General features: G+C 44.3%; 1 protein-coding gene across 4 annotated transcripts in view; it reads left to right on the top strand.

Annotated features, from left to right (window-relative positions):
- The window catches only part of Grk5 (G protein-coupled receptor kinase 5), a 203,005-nt gene that overhangs the window by 115,204 nt on the left and 60,394 nt on the right, over positions 1–27,407 (top strand). For 2 of the 4 annotated variants that reach the window (XM_035441694.1, XM_035441693.1), the window contains 2 exons: positions 18,270–18,382; positions 26,983–27,015. The exons of 1 other annotated variant lie outside the window; for it this stretch is intronic. In XM_035441694.1, coding sequence (XP_035297585.1) covers positions 18,270–18,382; positions 26,983–27,015 — 146 coding nt within the window. The remainder of the gene's footprint in view (positions 1–18,269; positions 18,383–26,982; positions 27,016–27,407) is intronic. One more of the 4 variants, XM_027406842.2, reaches the window with a different exon arrangement.

The following is a 27,407-nucleotide window of genomic DNA, read 5'->3' as shown; positions in this document are numbered from 1 at the left end:
TTTTTTTACAGGAGCCCAGAGTGAAGCAATCCTGGAAGGCTTCCTAGAGGAATTATGTGTGCATTCACACCTACTAGGATTAGGATTGTGTCTGCACTTAGGATAATCTGATTAATATCTGGTCTGCTCAGATGAACTGGGGCAGTTTTCCCAGAATTGACTTCTCCCCATGGATGGGGAGAGAAGGGACCCTTGGGTCTCTGTCTAGTCTAGCAAAGCTCACAACCGTGTAGCACGTCTATGACTTCAGCATGGAAGGGAATAGGATGCCAGCTGGACAGGGGCAATCCAAGAAACTGAGGATCCTTCCCTTAGCAGTATGATTCTGTTTGTGGTAGCTGTTCTGACCCTGGTTGTGAGGGATAATTGTTTTATTTTATTTTACAACAATGACCTGAGTTGGGACAGCATCTCACCTGGAAATAAATTAATTCACTTGTCTTCCTCACTCAGTGTCTTTCTCTTCTTCTCTTCAGACAGGATAGGGATGTTGAAGGCAAACATTGCCAGGTTGAGAACATTTCCATTTCTGCAGCGTTTTGTGTGATGAAGGTGATGTTCCTGGGACAGTTTGCTTCATACAACATGAGGGGTAGATTCAAGTTCTGCAAATTACAGTGGGTTAACCTGGCTAGTAACTGAAAGGAATGCTGAAGGAGATCTCAGGAGGACAAGAGACTGAAGGAACTAAGAGACTGAAGTGGGCATAGGGAAACAGAGACAAGGAGATTCTGAGAGAAGACTTGAGAGACTGAAAGGCTGAGAAACTTCACTATTTTGTTAGAACTTCCTGTTTTTCCGCCCTTGCTCCCAGAGGGCCAGCCCTGCACCAAAGCTAAGTGTATGAGTTTGTGTTTCTTTCTTGGAGTCTGAGTCTATATCTGGCTTCTCCTTTGTTGGTTTCTTTGCTTGGTATAAACTCCAAGGTGGCCCACTTTTTCTGGTTGGAACAGTGGTTTCCTTTTAAGGGAAGCCTCTGCTCATGGTACACAGTTTCTGGTATATCCATAGGTATTAGGATCTCAAAGATTTGCATCAGTTTGCAGCCCCTCTGGGATATAAGGAGATTTTGCCCAGTCCTTTAGTCCAGCAGGACTGTGTAGTGCTTTCTATCTTTAGTGGGTCCAGGGGTGTGGGATAGAGGAGTATGAGGTTCATGGCAGGTGAGTAGCAGGATATCACAGATAAGCATGTGTGGACACCCATACATACTCATTAGTGTACAGCCTTGTCTGCTCTCTAACTGCCCATATGTGAGATCTTATCTTCTTTCTTATGATTGAAACCTTCTTATTCTTTAGGCTTAAACTACCATCTATTCATCCACCCCTTCGTTCCTAAGAACCTACCATGTGCAGGGCCTTGCTTTTAATCCTGGAAAAGGCAGCCATGAGAGGACAGGCGAGCATTCCACACAAGTTCTAAGTTGAAGATGATTAACAAATAGACATATTTCCCAAGCCACTCATATTTAGTGCCTCTGAGGAAAAGGAAAGGATCACTAGCTAGAGAGGAAGTTAAATGTACTACTGCCCCGAGGAAGTGTAGGTACTAGCCATAGCCTTTCCTTGTTCTCTACGCTATGTTCTTTGGAGGCCATTATGCTATAAGTAGAAACAGTCAATATTTAAAAAGAATAGTAATTTTTAGGAAGCCTTTAGTAGCCCTGTAAAAAAAAAAATAATGCTGTAGCTGGGGTCAGACACCACCCAGCCATCTGTGCTCTTCTGTAAACCTACACTACCTGTCCCTTGTGAGTAAAGTCGATCATGGATGACCAACTGAGCATTGCCTCTTGTGCCCTTGAGAAACACAGCCAGGACAAGACAGTCTTGCACAATTCTGGCATCCTGGGAAAATAAAATTAGGTTCTTGGAACCAGGGTATTTCATTTATTTCCTATACCCCAGAAGCAGTTCTGTTGACTTCAGAACCATCTACATCTCAACTGTAACACTCTCTCTCTCTCTCTCTCTCTCTCTCTCTCTCTCTCTCTCTCTCTCTCTCTTCTTGGTTTTTCTAGACAAGGTTTCTCTGTGTAGCTTTGGAGCCTATCCTGGCACTGGCACTGTAGTCCAGGTTGGCCTCGAACTCACAGAGATCTGCCTGCCTCTGCCTCCCGAGTGCTGGTATTAAAGGTGTGCGCCACCAACGCTCAGCTCATCTATAACTCTCAATAAAATGTTCTTCACTGAAGATGGCCCAGGGGACCTCCAGGAAGGAAACTAAATAGTATCCTATAAGGAAGAAAATGTCTATATTTCTACTATCTTGAGTTGAACACATGCTTTTAGAGATTTGAGGATCACTTGCCAGCTCCAAACAACCAGAGACTTATTAATTATGAAAGCTTGGTTCATAGCTTAGACTTATTTCTAACTAGCTCTTATAACTTAAATTAACCCATTTCTATTAATTTATTTTCTCTCTCGTGGCATTATTACCTTTACTCTGTACTGCTTTCCTGCTTTCTCCATGTCTGGCTGGTGACTCCTCATAACTCTACTTTTTGTCTTCCCAGTGTTCTCTCTGTCCCCCAAATCCTGCCTAGCTAATGGCCATTCAGCTTTTTATTAAACCAATCAGTGACACACATTCACAGTGTACAAGAAGATTATTCCACAACATCTCCCCCTTTTGTCTAAATAAAAAGGAAAGTTTTTAACTCTTAACATAGTAAAACTATAAACAATAAGAACAATTATCAAGTAAGAATTACATTTACAATGTCCAGTCCATTTGTATTGGGCATATTTGGAGAAAATACTCCATTATTCTATCTTGATGAGTCAGAACCTTTTATTATAACTAAGGAAAACTGTAAGTATAACTGCCTACTCTTCAACTCTATCAAAGACCCCAGAAGGATATAATATTACTAGAGTAAATAGGAAGTGTAGTGCAAGCCACTTCCAAAACTAAAAGAAATGACAGAATGGCTGCCTCGACAGTCAGCCAAGGTTTCTCTGCAATATTGGGGCATCCATCTTTGGCCTACAGGCCTAGAATATCTGACAGACTTTTTTGTGAAACAGGAATTTTTGAAGGACTCTCCTACCCTCTCCTGGCAAAGTTCTACAGTTGCTTTTCTTTGTGTCCTGCTGGTCTAGTTTGGACAGCATACTGTTAGTAGTCAAGGCAATGGCTAGCTTTTGCCATAAAGAAAGCAAACTCCATATAGATTTTCTTCAATGCCCATTATCCTTTTTTTTTTTTTTTAAAGTAAATTGGTGCTGCCAGGAGCAAACATATCTCACTGTCATGAAAAGCCTTATGTTATTAAAACATGTTAAATGTCATATTCTGTATGTAGGTCTTTGAAGTGTTTGAAGATCACATATCTAAAATATATGACCTTGAAAACATAACCTAACATGACTATAAGTTTAATAGTTATAGATGATTGTTAACCTGTATTTATTACCCTAAATAACTTTCAAAGACTAAAACATAAATAAGCATAGAAACATATATGCAGTGTAACAAAAATAACCTTAAATTTGTATCAATATATAAAAATCCTTACCAATGTAAAATATTTGAGATTAGTGGTTGTGTTTATTGGAACACCTCTTTTTTGAGACAGGGTTTCTTTGTGTAGCCTTGACTGTCCTGGAACTCACTCTGTAGACTAGGCTGGCCTCAAACTCACAGAGATCTGCCTGCCCCTGCCTCCTGAGTGCTGGAATTAAAGGTGTGTGTCACCACGTTAGGCCACAATGGTGTTTTTGATCAGCCCAACTACTTTCTTCTTTCTCCCATTTAATGCTCATGTTGTCATCCAGGAGGATTCCTTTTAGGTTTCCCATCAGTTAAATATCTGTTTCAAGGCTGTCAAAGGGAAGAAAGGAGCAGAACTAGGGAGCAGGATTCCAGCTGTGAGGAAGCTTGTGAGGTGCAGACGGTTATGAAATATGTGGGACTCTTAAAACAGAAAGATAAAGAGAAGCATGTGCCTGGGGTTCTGCCTGTGTCTATTCAGTGTTTGTATAGCTGAGAAAGCTTTAGTCTAAAATAAGTGGTGTTTGGCAAGAAGTCATACTGCATGCTGACAAATTGATTGTGCTCTTTTACTGAGATGAAAATGAAAATGCATGAGGCATTTTACTTTCTTTGCCTCTGATAATTAACGTGTCTACTTGGCTCCATGCAGAGAAGGCCCTTGAAAATTTATATGAGACACCTGTGTGGCATCCATTACAGGCTTCTTCTGGACTGACAGAGCAGCCCTGCCTTGTGGTGTTCAAAATGTCAAGTCCCAGGGAGGAGGCTAGAAAAGTCTCCAATGGGATCTCCGTAACAGGCTTGGGTGGGGGTCTTTGAGTGAGGATTTTGTAATTTTAAAGAAAGATTTATTTATTCGGGGAGCCAGAGAGATGGCTCAGCTGTTAAGAGCTCGGCTGCTCTTCCAGAGGACCCACTTTCGGTTCCCTCTATACACATAAAAAACAAACAACAACAGCAACAAAAAAAAAAAAACCCAAAAAACAACAAAAAAACCCTTAGTTTTTCAAATAAAGATTTATTTATTTTTATTTTATGAGTATGGTTTTATTTGCCTGTGTGCATGTAAGAACACTGTGTGTATGTCTGGTCCCTGCAAAGGCTAGAAGAGGGAGCTGTATCTCCTGGAAATTGAGTGGTTGTAAGCCTCCATATGGGTGCTGGGAACCAAACCTGGGTCCTCTGTAAGAACAATAAGAACTGCTGAGCCATCTCTCCAGTCCCTGGTTTTTGTTTTTTGTTTTTTTTCCCCAAGTTTTAAAATTACATTTTATTTATGGGTTGGGGTTTGCATATGCAACTCTGCAAGTATAAGATCAGTGGACCACTTGCAGGATCGGTTCTCTCCTTCTGCTACATGGATTCTGGGGATCAGATTCAGGTTGTCAGAGTTGGTAGCAAGTGTCTTTACACTCTGACCATCTTGACAGCCTGGGTGTCTTGGGGTTTTAATAAAGGACTTGTCCTTACTCACCTGCTGCTCACATGGGAAGGACTCGGTTTCCTATAAGGCTGAACCCTAACCCTGGCCTAGCATAGGGAGAAATTTGGAATTACATATATTAAGCCATTCAGTAGCTACTGTTGCATTGGGTTTCATGTAGCCCAGGCTGGACTCAAACTTACTAGCTGAAGATGACCTTGAACTTTTGATTTCTTATTTCTACTTCCCAAGTGCTGGAATTACAGGTGTGGACCATCATGTCTGTTTCATGTTATACTATGGATTGAAGCCAGAGCCTTGTGTGTGCTAGACAAGCATCAACTCAACTAGAACTGCCTCCTGCCCCCCTGTCCCCCCAATACAGGACTTCATACTGTACCCTAGCTGACCTGAAACTCACCATGTAGTCTAGGTTGGCCTTGAACTCATGGTGATTTCCTTCCTCAGCCACATGAGTGTCTGGCCCTGTATTATTAGATTAATCTGTTCATTTACTGGCTGAGCACATGTTATTGCTCATAGCTCCACGCCTGGCTCTGTGCTAGGTGTCTGGATGTGTTAGAAGTGAGGCATCCTAGTCCCCTGCTTGCTCTGAGGCAGGCCAGTCCTGTTTATATTTCTGTCCTGTTGGCTTAAAGACTCTCCTCCATGTAGGTCCCAGCACAGGAATGTGCTGTGAAATGCAATTCCAATACCCCATTAAAGCCAAGCATTGAGTTTGGGACACTGGGGGACTTGAAGACTCCCCCCTTAAAGGAATACTAGATTTGTTTGGACAAAATAAGTGTAAACAGGATCCTTGTGAATAACAGTTCTCTGGGCTGCTACTGCTTTAATCAATCATATATTGGTCATCTCATAAGAATGCAGACTGTCCCAGGCACTACAGGGGAGAGATAGTAAGGCAGAGAGGACTTACAGCTTAGCTGAGGAGGCAAGGCTGCTTCTTAGGGCAAAATGTAAGTTACACAACCCTGTGCAGTGCATGCTGCAGAGCTCAAGGAGGTGATGTCAGGTCCAGCTTTCTGTAGCAAGACTGGAAAGGAACATCCCACATCATTTTTTTAGCCTGTCTGGCCAGTGCATGAAGGTGCCTGTTTGACAGCCAGTCCTGGGCACATGTTTTCTCAGACCTTATCTGCTGGAGGATGGATACTCTGGACTCAGAGGACAGGGGCAGCCTGTACCTAAATGGACCAACCAACATCTGGATTACTTAGTATCTTACTAAGTATTTCACTAACTTTTCCTGTTGTAGTGATAATAATACCCTGACAAAAGCAACTTAAAGGAGAAAGGGTTTATCTTGGCTCATATTCTGAGGGTAGAGCCTGTGATGGCAGAGAAGGCGTGGCAGCAAGAACTTGAGGTAGCTTATCACATTGCATCTTCAGAAGGGAAGCAGAGAAATGGATGCTCCTGCTCAGCTCACTTCTTTTAATTCAGTCTTGAACCCCAACCCATGGAATAGTGCTGTCCCAGTAGGTCTTCCCATCTCAATTAATCTAGACAGTCCCTCATGGACATGTCTAGAGGCTAACCTAATCCAAACACTACCTCACAGGCATACTGAGAGCTTTGTCTCCTAGGTGATTCTAGAGCTTGTCAAGCTGATACATTAATTATCACATTTGGATACCTCTTGTTTCCTATGGAGGTTGCTATCTGGTGTCATTGATGTAATGTCACCTACCTCTTAGACTCCCAGGTCCTTGTCTAGTGTTACTGTGGATCTCAAGAAGCCAAGCTAAATTCAGGTCAATTCCATAGTCAGCAGAACTTTGGTCAAACCCCAGAACTGCCCCTTCCTGGCTCCTTGATCTCACGTTAACACAAATCAGGGCTTCATTTTCTTTTCTTTTCTTTTTTTTTTCCAAGACAGGGTTTCTTTGTGGCTTTGGAGGCTGTCCTGTAACTAATTCTTGTAGATGAGGCTGATCTCGAACTCACAGAGATCTGCCTGCCTCTGCCTTCCAAGTGCTGGGATTAAAGGTGTGTACCACCGACACCCGGCTCTGGACTTCATTTTCAAGCATTTGAAGTACAACTGGTTATAGTACCTGTCTCATAGGCAGTGAGGAAGGCTACATGAGACAGGCATGTGGTGCTTAGCATGGTGCTTAACATATGTAAGGTCTCTGCTTTTTTTTAACCTGTTATTGTTCAGTTATTATTATTATTATTATTATTATTATTATTATTATTCTTTTATATACCTAGTAGAAAATAGGAAGGCCACTGTCTGACCTAAACCATGTCTCTTTCCTAAAAATAGCTCTGCCAAATTCTGTTTTAGAAAAATTTGTATGTAATTCTGATACCAGAGACTGGAGAGATGGCTTCATCAATACAGTGCTTGCTTCACACATGAGGACCTGAATTCAGATTCCCAGCACCCATGCAGAAAGCTGGATGCAGTAGTGCATGTCTCTATTCTTGATACCTAAGAGGCAGAGACAGGTGGGTCCCTGGAGCTTTCTGGCCTGCCAGTCTCGCTGAATTGGTGAGTTCCAGGTTCAGTGAGAATGTATCAGAAAACACAGTGGTGAGTAATTGAGGAAGAAATCCCATGTTGGCCTCTGGCCTCCACACACATGCTCATTCACAATCATGTGAATTCTCTCTCTCTCTCTCTCTCTCTCTCTCTCTCTCTCTCTCTCTCTCTGTCTGTCTCACTCTCTGTCACACATTCACACACTATACACACACATACACATACTCATGCACACACAGTCCCAAACATCAGCAGATGACAACTGTAAGCAAGTTCTAGGTCCCTGCTTGTCTGTACTAGACCCTGGTAAAACACCTTTCTCCCCTGATCCTTGTCTGGAACATGGTCATTGGGTAAGCTCTTGTGCCTGTGAGCTAATTCCCTCTTTAGCACCTCCCAAGTCCTCATGAGACTGAAACCAGGCTAATCACAGATGGAAAGCTTGAAAGGGGTTGATGTAGTTTGAGATTTAATCATGAAAGATCTGGGTTGTATTCCATTAGGCCAAACCCCTGGTAGCCTGCAGGAAGAAATAGAGGCTTACCAGAGAGAAGAGTCTAGAAGGACAAAATAACATCTTCCTCCATTAGTTTTCTCTGCTTACCAAGAATGAGGACTGAGGGGCAGACTGAGTTTCATGCTAAGACTCAAATCTGCACCAGCTTGAGAAAGACTCCTGGACACCCATTTGTGAAATACCTTCCCTGAATGTATAGGCTAAGGCTGTCTGAGTCCAATTGGGAATCATGTTGAGGGTTGAGAGACTGCCATCCCAGAGATATCAGGGCTTTGGGGAAGCCATCATTGCTTCCACCTTTCCAGGCATTCACTTCTCAAGCTGCATTTGGCTGCACAGCTGTTAGCTTCTCTATTCAATGTCCAGTGGCACAGGAAGAAGCAGGGATACCTGGTCAGGAGTGGGGAGGATAGCTTAGTTAGCTTGTGGAGGCTGCTATTTAGTTGGCTGTCCCCACCACTTTCTGGCCTGGCCTTCCTGTATCTTGTGTTATTAGCTCATTGCTCCAGGCGAAGACCGTCTGGGCCCTGGAAAGGCAAAGTGGACCCAGCTTTGGAGGATACATAGCCAGGGGGGTGTTGCCATATTAGAGTAGCAGACATGCTTAGAAGAAGAAGATGCTTCAAGAAGTGCAGTAACCACCTTTGGACTCCACAGGCATCTGTGCAAGGGTCAGGGAAGCTGAGGCCCCTCGACACTCAAGGTCACCAGAAAATATTACCTTGAAGCTCGTGCTTACAGATGGAGGAGGGTAACAGAATGGGCTTAAAGATTCAGGGGTGGTGAACTCTCTTGGGGCTCTGATGTCACACCCATCAAGAAGACAACCTCCCTGTGGCACTGCCAAAACAGGAAAGTCCATGGATGATGGGTTCAAGGTCATATAAGGTCAGAGGTGGGGCCAGAGGCAAAGTCCAGTTCCCTGTTCCAGCACTGTGCCCTGGTGTGCCTTTAAAAAAGCATCAGGCCAGATTGGGCTTGGATCCACTTCTCCTTGATCCTGGGGTCTCTTCACCAGTTTTTTTTTTTTTTTATTGTTGTTGTTTTGTTTTTGTGTCTGTTTTGCACTGGGTTGAGAAAGAGTCTTGGGCACCCATCAGTGAAGTGCCTCAATGCATGGGCTAAGGCTGTCTGAGTCCCAGTAGATGACAGTAGGTACCCAGAGTCTAGTGAACTACCTGGCCCTCTTTCATTGCTGTTGGGTGGGAGGCGTATTAGTAACAATTGCCCATCACTTAGTGCTTTGTGGTGAACATTATTTCCAGCAGATTGACCATGGAGGGGTGCTAGGAAATGGCCTGAGATTTGTAAGTAGTAGTATTGTTATTGCCATTAGTTTGCTGCTCCATTGCTTATTCATTTTATGTATACACCCATGCTGCTGCTTGGGCCAAGTGCTGTTGCAGGCGCACAGTAGTGAGCCAGACCTTATGGGGATATAGTATTGGAACCCGTGGTAAACTTTCACAAAACATTCATTCTGCCGAAGTGTTAATATAGTCTGTCTGGGTGTGCCTAGGCATTGCAGCTTCTAAAACTGTACAGGTTTGAATAGAAATTTCATTTCAAGAAGAGAAAACAAGAAAACAAACAAAAGACAATAGAAGAATGCCCCTGTAAGTGAATGCTATCCTAGGTTAGAGTATGGCCTAAGGGTAGCGAGCAGCAATCACCCTAAGCCAGCCTGTCCCAAATCACTGGAGGTTCTGCCTAAGGCTTGCAAAGTAAAACAGACTTCTGAGCACTGCAAGTTTCCCAGCCCCGAGCAAAATTGGATGGCTGGCAGTCACAGATCTTTGCTTTCCAGGCTTTTCACTGATTTTTCATCTGGGCCTTTAGAAGTGTCGTTTCTCATCTGTGAAAATTTCAATGTTTATAAAAATAGAAGCAAGCACAGGTCATGCATTTGTGTGCTTCCTACTTGCACCCAGTGTTCAAGAGCCAACACTGATGCACCAGGTGACTCTTCTGCCACTGGGTGTCATGTCCTCTGAGAAGTTTGCACAAGTGAGGCTTTCAGTCACTGAGAAGTTTGGGGTAGAGGAAAGCAGTTCAGATCTAGTGCTTACAACATCTCCTTCATGAATTGACAAGAAAGAGAGTCAGACTTGGAACGCAGATCCTGATTCTGTCTCTAGCTCTTCCTAGGATTCTGGGCCCATCATCCCCAGCTGTTCTTCCCATTTCCCTCATCCTACCTCTTGATTTACCAGCTCTTCATCCTATTCCCACTGTGAGAAAATATCAAAAATCTCTGCTTTTCTGTAATTTAAGAATGAGGAGGTCATTGCCTGGTTCTGGGATTGTGGTATTTTAAAGAGGCCTCAGTGGGAATGTCGTATCTCCACACTCTGTCAATCTCAGCTCTAGCCCCTTCCTAGACTTCCAGGTACCTTTCTGATGTACTTGAGAGGAACCTGCCCCTGCAGTCCCGCACCCAGATCCTCTTTCTTCAAAGCCACAAGTAGGCACTCTTCCTTCCCTCCTCCTATTGGTGTCTGAGCTCCAAAAGCTGTTGATTTTGACATGTGGCTTGTCCAAGTGCCACCAACCCTGTAAAACTTAGGCTTTATATTTATGATATTTTTGAAGATATGTGACAAGCACAAGGCATTAGTAAAAAATGAGAGGCTAGACTGAGGGAGTGTTTGGTGAGGGTGTGTTTGTGTAATGTGCCATATGTCATTTTAATTCATGTAAAAACATCATTCTTGAAGTAATCAGAACCTGCTCAGCTGTTGCTGACTAAATACCAAATGTTTCCCTTTTCCTGCTCCTTCCAAGGGGCAGACTGGGTGGAGCTGCCCTTACTCAGGATGCTATCATGCCTCTCCAACGTCATAGACTGTTTTTCCTCAGAGGAAAAGCCAGATTGCTTTTTCCAGCTATGGCAAGAGTTTTTGAAAGAGAAAGCTGACTTCAAATCACTTTTTCTGTTTATTGCATCAGAGCTGTAATATGGCAGAATGGAGGCTTGTGAATTTTAATTCATTCTCCACATGCACATGTATTTCCTACTGTTGTAGGGACTGCAAGGAACTTACCTCCTTGCCAAAAATGTGGTGCTTCAGGAAAACAAAGTTAAATAAAATACAATGACATGGGTATCTAGCTGGTGGAGAGATGGCCGCAGGAATCCCTTTTAGAGGTCCCCCTTCCATTTACCATAACATGTGGTTTCATTTCAGAGGGCTCCGGTGTTAGCATTTCCATTTCCTCAGGAAGCCACATTTCATTCTTGTTCTTATTCCTGAAATGGAACGTACATTTTCCTTGGCCCAAGTTCAAGGAATGCCTGGGGCAACAATGAAAACAGTTATAAGCAGGTTTCAGTCATGGTTGCCCCTCCCCATGCCACCGCCTATGGGTGTTCCTTGCTTGATCCAGAAAGATTGCGGCCAACTCTCTGAGAGCCAAGGAGGGTGTTGGGTGGGCATTGTGTTGCACCCAGGTCTTGTGGCCATCAGAGGGGAGCCCTGCTGTCCTCTATGCCTATGTTCTGGCCTTCTGCTGGGAGATCCGGTTGCCCTCTAAGTGCCCACATACCACAGAGTCTTAATTAAGAAAGTATGTTCCCATTTCATGTAACTGGGAAAAAATGAAAACAATGACAGTATTTATTATCTTCACTATCAATATCATCCCTGTTTCTGAGTCTTAAAGGAATCATCTGGGTTGTAAGTTTTGACCTCAGGCATGAGCTGTTGAGAGAGTGTGGCTTCTTTCAGAGAGAGAGAGAGAGAGAGAGAGAGAGAGAGAGAGAGAGAGAGAGAGAGAAAGTGTTCAGGGCAAGGCAAAGCTGGTAATAGAGCCAGAACTTGGGTTCAGTGGCTCAAGGACAGAGAAGTAACTCAACCTGAGAGCCTGCTTTCATGTTGTCAGGAAGTCAAACCTCTTCATTAGTTTCATTTACTTATCTTTTTGAGCCTTCAAAGCAATAAAAGCCATGATTTCTATCATCTGTCTTCCTGGCTGCTGTTCACACAGGACAGACCATGTTCTGGGACTGGGACTGGGTGGGGTGCTCCTATGTGTTGCTGGTAGCCCTGGTGACAGCAGGTTAACTCTGATTGATGGGATAGCTGAAACACAGGAAAGGGACTTACCGAAGACAACCTAGTTACCCAGGGGCACTTAGTGGCTGTCAGCCTTATTTATGTAGGTTGTTGGGTAATCGTGCTATAGAGGAGCTGTCTCAGGTACTGCGGTCTTTACACACTAATATCATAACTGTTGCTGAGAAAGACAGCTATGATACAGATATGGCCAAATCTACACCCAACTGAGGACCTCTGAGCCAAAGGATAGAGGCAGCACCCAGATCCTAGCATTTCACTAGCACTGTAGCAGTTCTCAGCCAGTCTGCCTCTGGATACAAGAAGGATTGGGAGCTTGGATATCTCTGATCTGTTGACCTAATCAGCAGTGGACACATAGTTCCTAGAATCTCTGTGCAGATTCAGCTTCGTGGTGGAGGAGGAAGCAATACTTGCTTGTGAGTGGTACAGGAGTTTGCTGTAACAGAGCACTTAAGAACATGCAGATTTTGTACATAGCTTTTATTTTGAGCCATCTAAATACTGTTCAGGGCTGAAAGGCTTATTAGTCAGCCCATTTTGTTGCAATAAACTGAAACCTAAAATGAATTAGCTTAAGGGTAAAGGGGAATCTGTTGGTTTATCTAACTAAAAAGATATAAATAGAACACATGGCTTCAGGTATGGCTGGATTAGAACTTGTGTGTTATCTGGGACACTGCTCAACTTGATGCAGCTGCAACTTCATTTTTTTTTTAATCATTTTTCCCCCTTATAAAAGAAGGTGGGCAACAGCTCCAGGTGGGTCTGTTGGTAAGCTTTTAAGATTCAGGAAAAGATGCCCTGTTATGGTGGTGCACACCTTTAAACACAGTACTCCAGAGATAAAGGCAGGCAGATCTGAGTTTGAGTCCAGCCTGGTTTACTATAGAGTTCCATGACAGCCAGGGCTACACAGAGAAACCCTGTCTCGATAACACCCCCCCCCAAAAAAAAAAAAAAAAAAAAGGAAGGAAGGAAGGAAGGAAAAAAAGATTTTAGGAAATGAAGAGACCAAACTGTTCCTTTTAAAAAGAGTAACTGCTGTCTGAGGTAACTACAGACGTGCCTAGATCCGCACAGCCAGTTCACATGGTGCAGATCCAGGTGCATGGTCATGAGACACGACCATGCGGTCATGCGGTCAGGCATTAAAAGTCTTACATGGGAAGTTGTGAGCGGTGTGAATGTATACATGTGTCTTCATATATGACCGGCTAGAAGTTAAGTGTTCTTCCTCTTAGGAGGGAGGAAGTGTTCCATACTAGAGCAGCATGTTGAAACACAGATCTGGGCCCCACCTTGGAATTCAGATCCTATCAGTCTGAATGAGCCTGGGGATCTCCGGTTCCTGGAGGAAGCAGACATATCCTTGCTTGGAGTAACACTGCCCTCGAGTGAGGCCACAGTTAGGATCTGCTCATTTTATGGCTGAAGAAGCAAGCACAGAGAACTCAGGTTGTATGACTAATTTTTTTTCTTTCTTTTGCTTATCTTTATTGAAATGTTACTGCTTACCTACAATCCACTCACCAATTTCAAGTAATAACTAAATGACTTTTATAAACACGTACAGCCATGCAGTCACTTTAGTCATGACCTAGGGCATTGTCGTCCATGCCCAAAGCTCCCTCATGTACCTCTGTCAGGAACTCCCTGCTTTCCTGCCATTGATCTGATTTGGGTCACTGTGGCCTCGAATTCACAGAGATCCACCTGCCTCTGCTAGGATTAAAGTCATGTGCCACCACCACCTGGCATGCATGTGTTTCTTTTGCTTCTAGATCTTGGACCCACACAGGGCCCCTTGGGTTCATTCATGCTGTGTTTGCTGCTTGTTATGTCTGTGTGCTTGACTGTTAAGTGGCATTTGATTGTAGGATTGTGGCACCTCATAGTTTTCCCCATGTTTATTGATGTATATTCTTTCCAGGACTCTGGATGGTCTTGGTTCTACCTGGAATGGACTTGGCGGCCCCCCCCCCCCCCCGAGACAGGGTTTCTCTGTGTGGCTTTGGAGCCTATCCTGGCACTCGCTCTGGAGACCAGGCTGGCTTCGAACTCACAGAGATCTGCCTGCCTCTGCCTCCTGAGTGCTGGGATTAAAGGGGTGCGACACCAACGCCTGGCTTTGAACTTGGCTTTTTTAACTTCAGATCTGCTTTCCTTTATTGTTGGTCATATTGCTCAGGTTACAAGCTCATTTTCAGTACATATTAGCTCCTCAGGGTTTCAAGACATCAGACATTCCCTGGCTTAGGAAGGAAGCAGCTATGTTAGAAGAATCAGGTCAGCATTACATTACATTGCAAAGGGGTTGGAGGCCCAAGGGCTTAGAAACTGGGATTAGCATGTGATCAAATTGTGGCCCTGAACCTGCTTTTGTAAATAGTTTTGTTAGACACAGCCATACCATAGACACTTCATACAGTGCTAGGGGAACTTCCATTACAATTCCATTGTTGAACCACTATGACCCAAACCATATAGCCTTCAAAAGCTAAAATGTTTACTACTGGTCTTTACAAAATTTTGCCATCCTTTGCCTTAGGTTCAGGGAGAGAGACAGACACTAGACTAGGTACTAACACCAGGGGTGGACAAAAGCAGAGTTTTGTAATACTGGGTAAAGTTGAGCTTCAGTGTTGACCTTGAAGTCTGCCCTGAGACCTCTAGTCATTTGTGAAACTGGCAGGCGAGGAGGACTCCAGTCTGTGAAGGGATTCTCAGCAGTTGGTCATTCTGCTGCCTTTATTTAGTAGATGAAGAAACAGAGGCCTAGAAAGGCCTACAAACTCAGACCCATGATTACTTGGAGTGAGAGGTGAGACTGTTCCTGCTAGTACTTTCCCTCTATAGTGTCCTTGGATTATGAGAGGCCCAGGTCAGGGACTCAGGTATTGCTAGGGGTTCTGAGGACAGGGCCTGTGATCTTGTTGCGCCCTCTGTTGGTTGATGTTTTGGCAAATGTTAGTCTGACCTGGGAAGATGGAGAGGGAAGAGGCTTGCTGTGCTGTTTTTGAACACAGGTACTGAGACAGTGACATACGTTTCTCATCAGGTAAATTCATCCTTGTGCTCAACATAACTTGATGATGCTTGTTCCTTTGTTCCATGCCCCATCCCCAAGCACTTTCCCCTTTCTTTAAGCCATATCTTCAAGTCTACTCTGTGGAACCCTGTAGTTGTCACATATTCTGCCCCAAATTCAAGAAGTGGTCTTTAAAATTAAAAGAATCTTCTAGTACAGAGAAGCAAGAAGCCTTAGAAGAGAGTTTTATGGGTGAATAAAGGAAGAAAAGGAGCAAAGGTGGAATGCTTGGGTGGGACATGCCAGTGATGCACAAACACCCAAAGCAAGATTTCAGAGGTAGGTGTGTGTGTGTGTGTGTGTGTGTGTGTGTGTGTATGTATGTATGTATGTATGTATGTATGTATGTATGTGTAGTGCATGTTCAGTGTGCATGTTCCCTACATGTACATCTTCCCAGATTTTCCAGCTGGAAAGACAGAGAGAAAGTCCCCTCTTGACACTTCCAGGCAACACTGAAGACCTGATTGTATAGCACAGCCAGCAACTGCTGTAACAGATCAGAGAGGGTCTACCTCAAGGCTACCCAGCACAGTTCCTGCCCATGCTTCCAACTTGATTATCATCAGACTTTGCAGGAACTATCTCCCCTTCACATTAGTTCTTGCCACACTAAGAACTTTGCTTTGCACTTCTTCCTGTCACTGTGACCATTCCCCTCTCCATATTCTTCCTCCTATGGCCTCATCCATTCCAAAGGAATCTCAGTTCCACTTGCTTTTGCGAATAAGAATAGATAATCCTTATTGGAGGCTGAGAACAAAGCCTGGAAAGACAATTAACTGGTTATGTTGTTCCCTCCTGGCCAGCTAGTCAGTAGCTTTCTTGCTTTGGATCTCCTGTGTGGTTGGGAGAAGCAGTGAAAGGGGTTGGCAGGGTGGTCCTGACAGCTTATGTCAGAATCATATAATGTTTACCGTGCCTGTGTTCATATCAGCCTTGTTTCCATACTGACAGGAAACACTGTATGTAGGGGAAGAAATTCTGTCAGATGAACTCTTTGGGAGTCACAATATGGTACATGGAATCTCTTAATTGCTTTTTGGAAACAGGGGGTTACCTTTGTCAAATCAAATAAGAGGTATTGTGCTCTTTTCCATAATTGAGTAACCCTGAAGGTTGATACATGGTAACTTGCTCCGGTTCCAGGGCTCTTCAGGGAAAACTCCTTGATTGGGGGAACGTGTAAAGGCTTGTTTTCCTTCCCCTGGGTGTGTGTGTGGGAAGCGCTGAGTTGGAGGCAGTGAAGAGTGAGTGGGCTGTGGGCTGGCCCTTGTGCTAACAGGTGCAGGCTACAGACTTGGCATGCACCACGGTGGCCAGGGTTCCTCCTGTGGCTGACGACCACACTTATCTAGCGTGCCATTTCACAACTGTCACTTGGGATCATGTCTCTTCACCCACATGCACCCATGCTGTTCTTCCACCCAAGTAGCTCTTCCCTCTACTCCCTCAGAACTTGGCACATACTGAGGCTAAATGCTTGATGGAGTGGCTGTTTGTGGACCATCTGTGCCTGGAGCCATGGAGCCTGTGCCCACATTGAAGGGCAGAGTTAATGCAAGAGTTCAGTGATGGTCTTGACTGAAGCACCTGGGAAGAGGTCATGAAGAGGTTGGCTAGACATGGGGCTCATTCATGTTGATCAAAGTATCCACTTTATAGAAAGCCACATTTGTGAGTGATTGCTACATATACCCGTCATTATGGCTGGATAACAGGTGACTGTGATTTGCTAGGGATGAGTCACAAACCATCTTCAGAACTTGGGAGGCACCCAGAACCAGGTTTGTTGAGGATTTGTTCAGACTTAGAGAGAGAATTTTTTTTTTCTTTTTCTTTTTCCTTTTTTTTTTTTTTTTTTTTTTTTTTTTTTCTTTTTGGTTTTCAAGACAGGCTTTCCCTGTGTAGCTTTGGAGAATGTCCTGGAACTAGCTTTTGTAGACCAGGCTGGTCTTGCCTCCCAAGTGCTGGTATTAAAGGCATGTGCCACCACCACCCAGCTGAGAGGATGTTCTTTAGAACAGAAGATGGAATAGACTAAAGAAAACTTATATTCAAGCTAATAATAGGTCCCCCTTGCTAGTGAATGATTGTCCCTGCTCCATAATTGCCAGGACTCATCCCTTCCTTTCTGCCAAGTTGCTTCCAAGCTCTATCAGTTTGAGGGACAGATGCAGATGGGCAGGCCGGAGCGTCTGGGACAGCATGCCTCAGTGGCCATTTCCTCCAGTACCCTCTGGCTAGGGAAAGCTGAAAGAAGCTCAAGTGCTATTGCTGGGAAAGAATCCTAGTCCCAGTTCCAAATATGCACTTTGTTTTTCATAGGAGGGAAAACAAAGGGTCAAAGAGAGGGTAGGGTGGGCCATTGAAGTAGCAAACATCCAGTGCTAGCACTCCAGCTCCTGGCCTTGGGGTTGGGTGGCTCACCTTGTTTCTCCTCCAGAACCTCTTGGTGGCTGAGTGGCTGAAGGCTGGTCACTTCCTGTTCTATGCCTGTTCATCTGGGGAATGCAGTTTTTATTTGAAGCATTCAAAAAATGGGCTTTGCTCTAATTGGGTAAAAAATGGAAGAAAAAAAAAAAAGCAAAAAACCCAATGCAAAATTGTATCCACTAGGGTGCTTTGAATTATATAATTTAGGATTGTTTTTTCAAACTGCCCTAAGCAATCAGTTTTTCAGATTACCAGGCACCAACTCTACTTCTCTTCATTTTCTTAAAGTTCTGACCTCCCTGGTTCAGCTTCAAGCTGCTTTCCACACAAGGTCAAGGACACTGTTGTAGGCACTGATTTCCAGAGCAAGAAAGAACACTAGCTGAGTTGGCTTAGGCCATGAGTTTGACACCTTCACCCAGTCACCAGAATCATGTTCTGTTTCATGTTGTCTGGCCAGACATGGAATGGAGCCATAATTGCTAGAACCACTGGTGTTTTCATACAGAAATAAACAGCCGGGTGTGACCTTCATACCATTCGCTGTCCTAGACTTCTCTCTCTGTGTGTGCAGACTCTATGAGATAATGGCCTATGTTATTATTATTATCTTGCCTCATCTATCCAGGATTCTTGACCCAATTGTAGAGTAACAGATTGCCCTGCCTGGTGCTCTCCTGGTCTCATCATATTATTCTTGTCTCCAGACAGAGATTACTGCAGTCTATGCGACAAGCAACCAATTGGGAGACTGCTTTTTCGACAGTTCTGTGAAACCAGGCCTGGGCTGGAGTGCTACATTCAGTTTCTGGACTTAGTGGTAAGTCCCTGCCAAGTGGCCCTTGAGTCTTCTGTGGTCAGCAATTGGTTTTTGTCAGGAGGAAATAAAGATAGACCTGATGGTTTTGAAACCTGAAGAATCTTAATTCTTGTTGCATGAGAAACTGGGAAGATTCTTAATGTTGATGTAGCTGTTGAATGCGGTTGCCCTTCCTCCTGCTGAAATGCTTCAGATAAGATGCACAGCGAGTGTCTTTGTTTACCAGTTCACTATTTCCCCAGGGAATGCAAACTTTTGGCTTTGAGCTTCTTGTTCACCCCACCCAGCAGAGCTCCCTGAGCACACAGGCACCGTCAGTAAACTCCTGTTCAGTGAGTGCCCATTGGCTGTTTCAGGCCAGCCCTCACTGTCTCAGTCAGGTGGCTGTGCCTGATGCTTCCAGGACTTCCCTCAGCTGTTTTGTGTCTCATTTGTTTAACAAAAGCATGAGTTTTTAGAGACAAGAAAATACTCAGTTCATCAGCCTTTGATCAGGATGGTCATGGCCCCTCAAGCTCGTAGCCTAGACAACCACTGTTTGGATTTCTATTTGGAGATGGAGATTAAGAGCTCTTGGTGGCAGGGGAAAGCAATAGAGAAGGGAGTGGGGCCATCTGGGATCTCCTCTCAAGGATAGAACCAAGATGCAATTGTTTCTTATAGACTCACATGGCCTCTGTCTCTCTATTTAGGATGCTTCCCCATGGGGCTCAGAGTTTTATATCTCTTCAGAGTTTCCCTGTTGTCTCTAGACCTATAAGCAAAGCTACTAGGATAGACATCTCCACTGAACTTCTGCCACCTCTACCAAGTCAGCATGCTCAACACATGCAGCCACTTCCCCCAGGTCCCTGAAACTCCCAGCCCCAAGAATGTTCTTCGCTTTCCAGTTACTGGAAGCTGAAGTTTTTGCAGTGTCCTTAACTCTTCCCTCGTTCTCTTTCTTCCCCCATATTCGGGGACCATGTGCTCAGCTCCTTGACCTCTTGAGCCTTTGCAACAGCTGTAGCCTCTGGCACAGGCCCTGGCATCTTTCACTGGTTCTCAACCATGACTGAGGATTGAAAACACCTGGGAGCCTTAAAAACTACCAGCACCTGGCTGAAATGCCAACTAATAAATTTGGATCTCTGAGAGTGGGGCCTGGTGATTTTTTTAATATATTATGGGACGTTTCAGACTATTAAAAAAGTAAAAGTAATCTGTATAATGTGATGAGCCCTCATGTGCCTTTCACCTCACTTCAACCGGGATCAACCCAGACTTCCACCCTCCCCTCAGCAGAGGTAGCCAATATCAGCTATCAAAATTGTTCCATCTGTGAAGTTTTCAGTATGTGTCTTTAAAGAGCAAGGGCTCTTTAAAACAAAATAAAACCAAAAAATGACTAAGGGTTTATGTCTTAGTCAGTGTTCTATTGCTGTGAAGAAACACCATGACCATGACAACTCTTATAAGAGAAAGGATTTAACTGGGGGTTTTCTTAAAGTTTCAGAGATTTAGTCCATTATCTTCATGGTGGGAAGGGAAGCATGGCAGCTTGCAGGCAGGTGTTGGAGTGTAGTTGAGAACTACCTCCTGAAGGGCTGAAGGGAGGGAGGGACACAGAGAGACAGACAGACAGACAGACAGACACACACACACACACACACACACACACACACACACACACACAGAGAGAGAGAGAGAGAGAGAGAGAGAGAGAGAGAGAGAGAGAGAGAGAATGTAGTTGAGAACTACCTCCTGAGAGGGAGGGAGGGACAGAGAGACAGAGAGAGAGACAGAGACAGAGAGACACAGAGAGAGACACACACAGAGAGACATACAGAGAGAGACAGAGAGAAACAGAGAGAGACAGACAGAGACACACACACAGACGGACAGAGAGAGAGAGACAGAGACACACACAGACACAGAGAGACAGAGAGAGAGACACAGAGAGAGACAGAGACACACACACACAGACACACAGAGAGAGACAGAGACACAGAGAGAGACAAAGACAGAGACACAGAGACACACAGAGAGACAGACACACAGAGTCATAGACACACACACACACACACACACAGAGAGAGAGAGAGAGAGAGAGAGACAGACAGACAGACAGACAGACAGACAGACAGACAGACTGACTCTGGGCCTGGCATCCCAAAGACACACTTCCTCCAACAAGGAACACATCTCCTAATCCTCCCCAAGTAATTTCACTCCCTGATGAATAAGCATATGAACCTGTGTGAGCCATTCTTATTCAAACTACAGTTTAGGATGTGGTTCAGTAGTAGAGCTCTGGCCTAGTACATACAAAAAGACCTGGGTTCCACTCCCAGCAATGCATAAAAACAACACATACAAGCAGAAAGAAAGTAGAAAAAACTCACAACAATACTGTTATTATAGCTAAAATTTTCTTTGTTATTGTCAAATATGGAATGTATAAATTTCTAATTCCCTTGTACACTTTATGAGTTTGTGTTTTGCTATCATGGAACTGACCTGCAACAAGGAAAAGCTGGGCATGGCAGTTGTGTGCTTATAATCACAATGCTGGAGAGGCAGAGATAGATGGATTCCTGGGACTCACTAACCAGTTAGCCTAGCCTTTTGGTGATTTCCAGATTCAGTGAAATACTTTCTTAGAATTCAAGGTGGACAACACCCGAGGAACAACACCTGAAGTTGACTTCTGGCCTCCATATGCTTATATACACACATACTCTCATTCCAAAATACAACATATCAAGAGCCCTAAATTGACTCCCTAACATCATCAATAGTGGTAATGCATGAGAATTTTGAACTCATGGCTTTAAATGCGTTGTATGTACCCCGATGCACTGAAGTTCTTATTTCTTCCTGGAGTCACTATTGGCCAGTGGAAACCATCCTCAGGTGGGACTCTGAGCACTTGTGGAGCCAAGAATTCACTAGCAGCTGCTTGCTGTCTGCAGTGACAGTATTCTGGGTTCATCTTGTACTACACCAAGGAGCCTGGTTCCTTTGCCTGGAAAGTGACATTTGGGAACCACAGCGTGGCACTGTAACCAGATAAACCATCATTTCTAGTAGGTAGTAGTGTTTTTTCAAATCTCCAAGGACTTTACTGTATATCTGTGGTTGTGGAGTATTGATATCAAGCTAATAACTATGTTCTGAGGATGGCTTACCAGATTAGCCACCAGCAGACACCTGCTTCTCCTTTAATTCCCAGCCTTCACCAGATATTTTTCAATTTCTGGTTCTGCCCAACCATTTGCTTGTTGGAGCTCTGACATGCTAGACTAAGTTAAGTTCCCTGGTCCTGGCTGTCTGAACCTCCTTTTTCTGAGATGCTACTTGTTAAGTTTTTGCTTAAATTAGAAGTCGAGAGATAGATACGAACTATAGAGATCACATTAACCAGTTTATTATAGGGCGGGAGAGCAAGAGGGGGGGGGAGAGAGAGAGAGAGAGAGAGAGAGAGAGAGAGAGAGAGAGAGAGAAAGAGAGAGAGAAATGGAAGAACAGAGCAGGGCAGAGAGTAAGAGAGAAGAGAGAGAGAGAGTAAGAGAAGAGAAGAAAGAATAAGTGGAGAGGGGTCTGTATTTTAAAGGGATCCTCTACACCTGCCTGCAGACTTAGTTCCCATGGAACCCTGGGCTGACGAGGGTACTGCCTGAGTGGATTCTGTCAGGTAACAGGGGCAGGCCATCATGATGCCTGAGCCTTTCATTCCCACCTTTACTCATTATTAGAAAGGTAGGGTGTTAGACATGACAGATTAAGGAATAAGGTTGTCAGATTCTCACGACTGCTTCCTGCTGACCTAGGGGTGTTGACCATCTTTGGGGAACCTGAGAAAGCTGGGGTGTTGCCACATCCTGGGGTAGCTGGTTGCTCCATCGAAGTCCAGGCTCTATGGAACTCTGGCACCTCTTTAGACCTGGTAAATAACATATTGGCAGAGCAGAGGACAAGGTTAAGTTTAGGAAAAATTTTTTCTTAGGTCCTGATACTTGAGGGGAGGATTGTGAGATGAGGGAGGGGTTCCCCAGGGGTCCCAAGATGAGGGGAGGGAATCTGGGACCAGGGAAAGGTTGAATATTATCTGGAGTGAATCTGACCTGTTTGGGTGGGTCCAATTTGGCTCCCTGGAACTTATAAGAATCCTTAGAGTTTGTGAAAACATAAATTTTAGACACATTAGCAGCATATTCATGTTAGAAGTGACTTGGCTGAAAGCATTAACATTTTAAAATTGACAGATATTTTCTAGGACAATGAAAAGGAGAGTGAGAAATAGAGAAATCTGGAACATATTTCATTCTTTTTAATGTCTCAACTCACTTTATCATCACTTAAGCCTTTTTATCCTCAGACCTTCATAACTTTAATTCATACACCTTACATTACCATCTTAGACCTTCCATTTGCAGACCTTTATACCTTACATTCTCAGACCTTCGTAACTTGCCTTTATCCACCGGGTTAGACCTTTCCATCCTCAGACCTTTGTAACCTGCATTCCCAGATCTTCATACACCTTGCACTTTCATATTTTCACATAGATAAACCCTAAAATACCTGTTCCTGAAATCTGTTTTGCTTTTAGTTGGCAAGACTACCAGTCGTCAAAAGCATCAGAGTTCTTGAGAAGGATAAGATTTTACCTGAGTTAATGATTAAAGAATAACAGAGACTTGCCAGCAGGCTACAGGGACAGCCACCCCCAAGATCCTCCATCCATAGTAGCGGGCTGCAGGACACCTGCCTTCTTGCCGATAGCATGAGACCTATGGATTGGGAACTATAGGCATGGTTATGGTGTCTCAGTGACCAGCCACTGACGCTCGATGAAGTTTCTTCAGTGCCCATCAGTCTTCTTGGAGGAAATGGGGTGGGGCCAGCAGCTGGCCTGTCTCTCTGTTATCAAAAGCTTTTTAATAAAACATTTTAAATGCCATGTTCTCTAGATCTCTGAGCATTTGAGGGGTGTCTGTCTAGTATCTCAGCAGTCAAAAATTTGCCTTTAGTTAGAGAAAAATCCCCTTTTGTAATAAAAAACTGTACCTTTGTAAATGGCTTACAGGATGGACCTTTATGATTTTAAATGTTCATCATCATTTAAAGATACATCAGTTAAATTTAAGTTGTATAGAGTTAGCTTATGTTTTAAATATAAAGTTAAATTAGACCTTTATGACTTTAAATGTTTACCATCATTTAAAGATAAATAGCAATTCAGAAATATGAGACTTAGCACAGTTTAATTTAAATTGCACATAGAGTTAGCTAAGCATAAGGTTAAATTTAAATCACATGTACAGAGACAAGCAGACATATCAGGAGATTTAACGAGACAGTAGAAACTGCCAGTGACAAGAAGGCAGGTCTGCATCAGGAAAAAACAGGGGGACCTGGAAAGGCATAGTATCCTATAAACAAGCCATGGACAACAGGGCCAGTGAAAAAAGAAATCAGAGGCAAAAAATAAAAAGCAAGAAGTAAATAAATTGTTTCTGGAAGCTGGGTTTGCTGGCACAGGTGGCTGAACTGAGTGGGCGTGCCTACAGCTAGGTCACGTGGTCAAGATGGCAGCCCCCAGGCTAGGCCACATGGCAAATATGGCAGCCATAAGTGGCTTTTCGTCTGTTTACCCATCTGCTGGCCACAACTGGAGAGGTCCCGCATGTATTTCCCATGGGTGAGGCAAACAAAAATGGCAAAATTTACTCTTCAGATGCTTGTCAGCCCGAGAGTATTGCCAGGGCAGGGCTGGAAAAGGAGGACTCAGCAGTCTGATACCGAAAAAAGGACCCAGTGGTCTGAAAGGTGGTGAACGCTGAAACGAAGGCTTAACACTGAAATGCACCACTCTGGGAGCGGGATGCTGGACCTGACCCATGGGAAATGTACCCAACCAGAAGGGGTGTCTTACTGGATTGCAGCGAACTGGCAGATGAGTGAATTGATGGTTTGGAGAGAAGGATTGCTCTGTCTCCCTCGGCAATGGGAGAGACCATGGGAAGAGCCTCCCCCAGACGTTGGGTGCCAATGTTAAGATTTTGCTTAAATTAGAAGTTGAGAGATGAACACAAACTATAGAGAGCACATTGACCAGTTTATTATAGGGTGGGAGAGCGAGACGGGGAGAGAGAAATGGAAGAAAAGAGCAGGGCAGAGAGTAAGAGAGAAGAGAGAGAGTGGATTTAGTGCAGATTTAGTTCCCGTGGAACCCTGGGCTGACCAGGGTACTGCCTGAGTGGATTCTGCCAGGTAACAGGGGCAGGCCAGCATAAAGCCTGAACCTTTCACTACTCCATGATCTCATTTCCCTGGCAGGCACCTACTTGTTCTCCTGGCTGTGTTTACAGAGCCTTCCCCACCTCACTTTCCCTCTTCTCTGAATCCTTGCTTCCTTGTACACTTATTATTACACTGTACTGGCAGATTGTTATTGATAGAAATTGTTGGATCCAGAGATGGGCTACCAGGATGGTGCAGGCTCTGTCCCTAACTCTTGTGAAACTGTGGGCAGATGTTAACCTCTTTTTCCAGATCTTTGGTTATGGCCATCAAACCTGAGGACCACTGGTCAAGAATGTACCAGGGCCCTCTTTGTGTACCCACTTACCACAGCAACTTGGACTGTGTCTTGGAGAATCTTCACTTTGGCCTTAGTTGCCTTTCTCCAGAGACCCAGAACACTGTGACCCATAGCAAAGCTTTCATTTGAGCCAGGATGAGAAGCCCTAGTTGAAAGGTTCAGGCTTTTGATGCTGATCGGCTCTACCTCTTTAAGAGACAGACCCCCGCCCCCTGACAATACTCAGGGCAGGCACAAGAAAACGTGCTACATCATTGTCATTGCCCCGTCACCTATGATGACTCTGGACATGCGTGGAACCTCAGTGTGCATGTGCAGTCTTCCCTTTAAAAGCTCCCTCCCTCCCTCCCTCCCTCCCTCCCTCCCTCCCTCCTCCCTCCCCCTCCCTCTCTCCCTCCTTTTCTCTCTCCTCTCTGTTTCTTTCTTGGCTCTCTATGGTGACCGGCCATGGCGGTTCCTCTTCTCTCTCAGTCTCCCTACTCTGTGGGGCCCATATAATAAACTAGTCAACATGTCTCATCCCTCAGGTTTCTCTTTTCCTTTTTTTAAATAAAAACATAACACTAGTACCAAGGTCCTCAATAGTTTTTAGCCTTTCATTAATGTAACAAAATTACTCTTTGGTTGTAGGCGTCTTGTCAGTGAACTTGTAACTGTAGCCACACCTCCTTGGGAGTGGCTTCAGGCAAATGGAAGCTGAAAGAGAGGAGCTTGAGGCTTGGCTTGCCTTTGCACTCTCTTTCTGGTAGGTCAGTGGATCTGGTACGAAGAGCAGGGTAACGATCCAGCGGTTCTCTGTATCTTTCTGTGTAATTGTCCCCAATAAATACCCATTTATCATTTATCTTGGGCCTAGTGATATCACCACATCCTCACCTTCATTTGGTGGGTAGAGTTCTGGACATTTGGGACAAATTGATAGAATAGTCTGAGATGCCTGTACTTGTGATGTCACCTTCTCACCAGGAAAGGGTGCTCTCTGTGCCACAGGAGGACAGTGATTTTTAAGTCCTAGAAAGTGTTAACTGGGATGGAAAAAATAATCAGAGAATATTAGTGTTGGGACTAAGGAAAAGGAAGCCTGGTTGTAGTGTTAAGAGTCGTAAGCAAAGGTATTCTTGCAAAGGTAACATGTGACTGAAGACTAGAAGGAGTTGGAGCTAGTAGGTAGAAAGGGCATTGCAGAAAGAGAACCTTCTGTAAGAAGGCCTGTTGGCAAGAGTGTCCATGGTTAGAGAGGAAGCAGTTGGGGCACAGAGAGGAGGAGAAGCATTGATCACGCATGACCCTATAACCTCTGAAAAACTTTGGCTTTATGTTGCATGAAGTTCAGGAACCAACGGTGGATTTTAGCAAAGCAGTGGGTGGCAGGATCTGGTCTAGGTGGACATGGGTAAAATCTGGTAGATCTGAGAGGAGGACGTTTATAGCAATCCAGGTGAGAGCCATAGTGTTTGGACCAGCATAAAAACAATAGTGACAGGTGGTTGGATTGGCTTAGGGAGCATGTCTTGAAGACAAAATTTCCAGAGTTCCCTGATAGACTGGAGATGACATAGAATTGTTGAGGCTGGTTTCCTTGTTAGTCACTTAGGGAGAATAGAATAACTGATAAAAACAGCTTAAGGAAGCAAGGATTTATTTTGGTTCATCATGGAGGGGAAGTCTTGGTGTTAGGAGCTCGAGGCACACATAGTCAGGAAGCAGAGAATGATGAATTCAGGTTGCCTCTGCCTCTTCCTCATCCTAAAAATGGCTTTCTTACTTTTTAAGTTTTCTTTTTGTGTGTGGGTATTTTGCTTGTATGAATATTTGTATACTATGCACATGCCTGGTACTTTTGGAGGCCAGAAGACAGTGTTGGATCCCCTGGGACTGGAATTACAGACACTTGTGAACAGACACATGGTGGGTACTGAGAATTGAGCTGAGGTTCTCTGGACTAGCAGCCAGTGCTCCTAACCTCTGAGCCATCGCTCCAGTCCCATTTCTTCCTTTCTTTTTTATACAGTTGGAAGACATGAACGGTGCCATTCATATTAGGGTAAGTCTTCTCACTTCAGTTAACCTCATCTAGTTGGCTCCCCATGGGCATGTTCATCTCTTTCATGACTGTAAATCAAGTCAAGTTGACAACAACATTAGCCACCATAGCTTCCAAGCAACTGGGAGAATGAAACAAGGCTAAGGCTCTGGGGAGGTCATGCTGATAGAAGATGAAGAGTTTCATTTCATAGTCTGAGCCTCTTCAGCATTCAGTGGAGAAGTTAAGTAGATACCTGTGTCAAGATGCTTCAGGAGAGATAGGTATCTAGATCTGGATCTCACAAGGAAGGCTTGGGCTGGGAATTGTCAGGAGTTGTCACTATACAGCTGAGGTATAAAACTTTGGGCTGTGGGGGCTGCTTTGCCCAGCAGGTAGAGGCAGCTGGAGAA

This window comes from Cricetulus griseus, chromosome 3 (assembly GCF_003668045.3).
Source record: "Cricetulus griseus strain 17A/GY chromosome 3, alternate assembly CriGri-PICRH-1.0, whole genome shotgun sequence".
In the NCBI taxonomy this organism is placed as follows: domain Eukaryota; kingdom Metazoa; phylum Chordata; class Mammalia; order Rodentia; family Cricetidae; genus Cricetulus; species Cricetulus griseus.
This window is presented reverse-complemented; position numbering and strand designations above follow the sequence as displayed.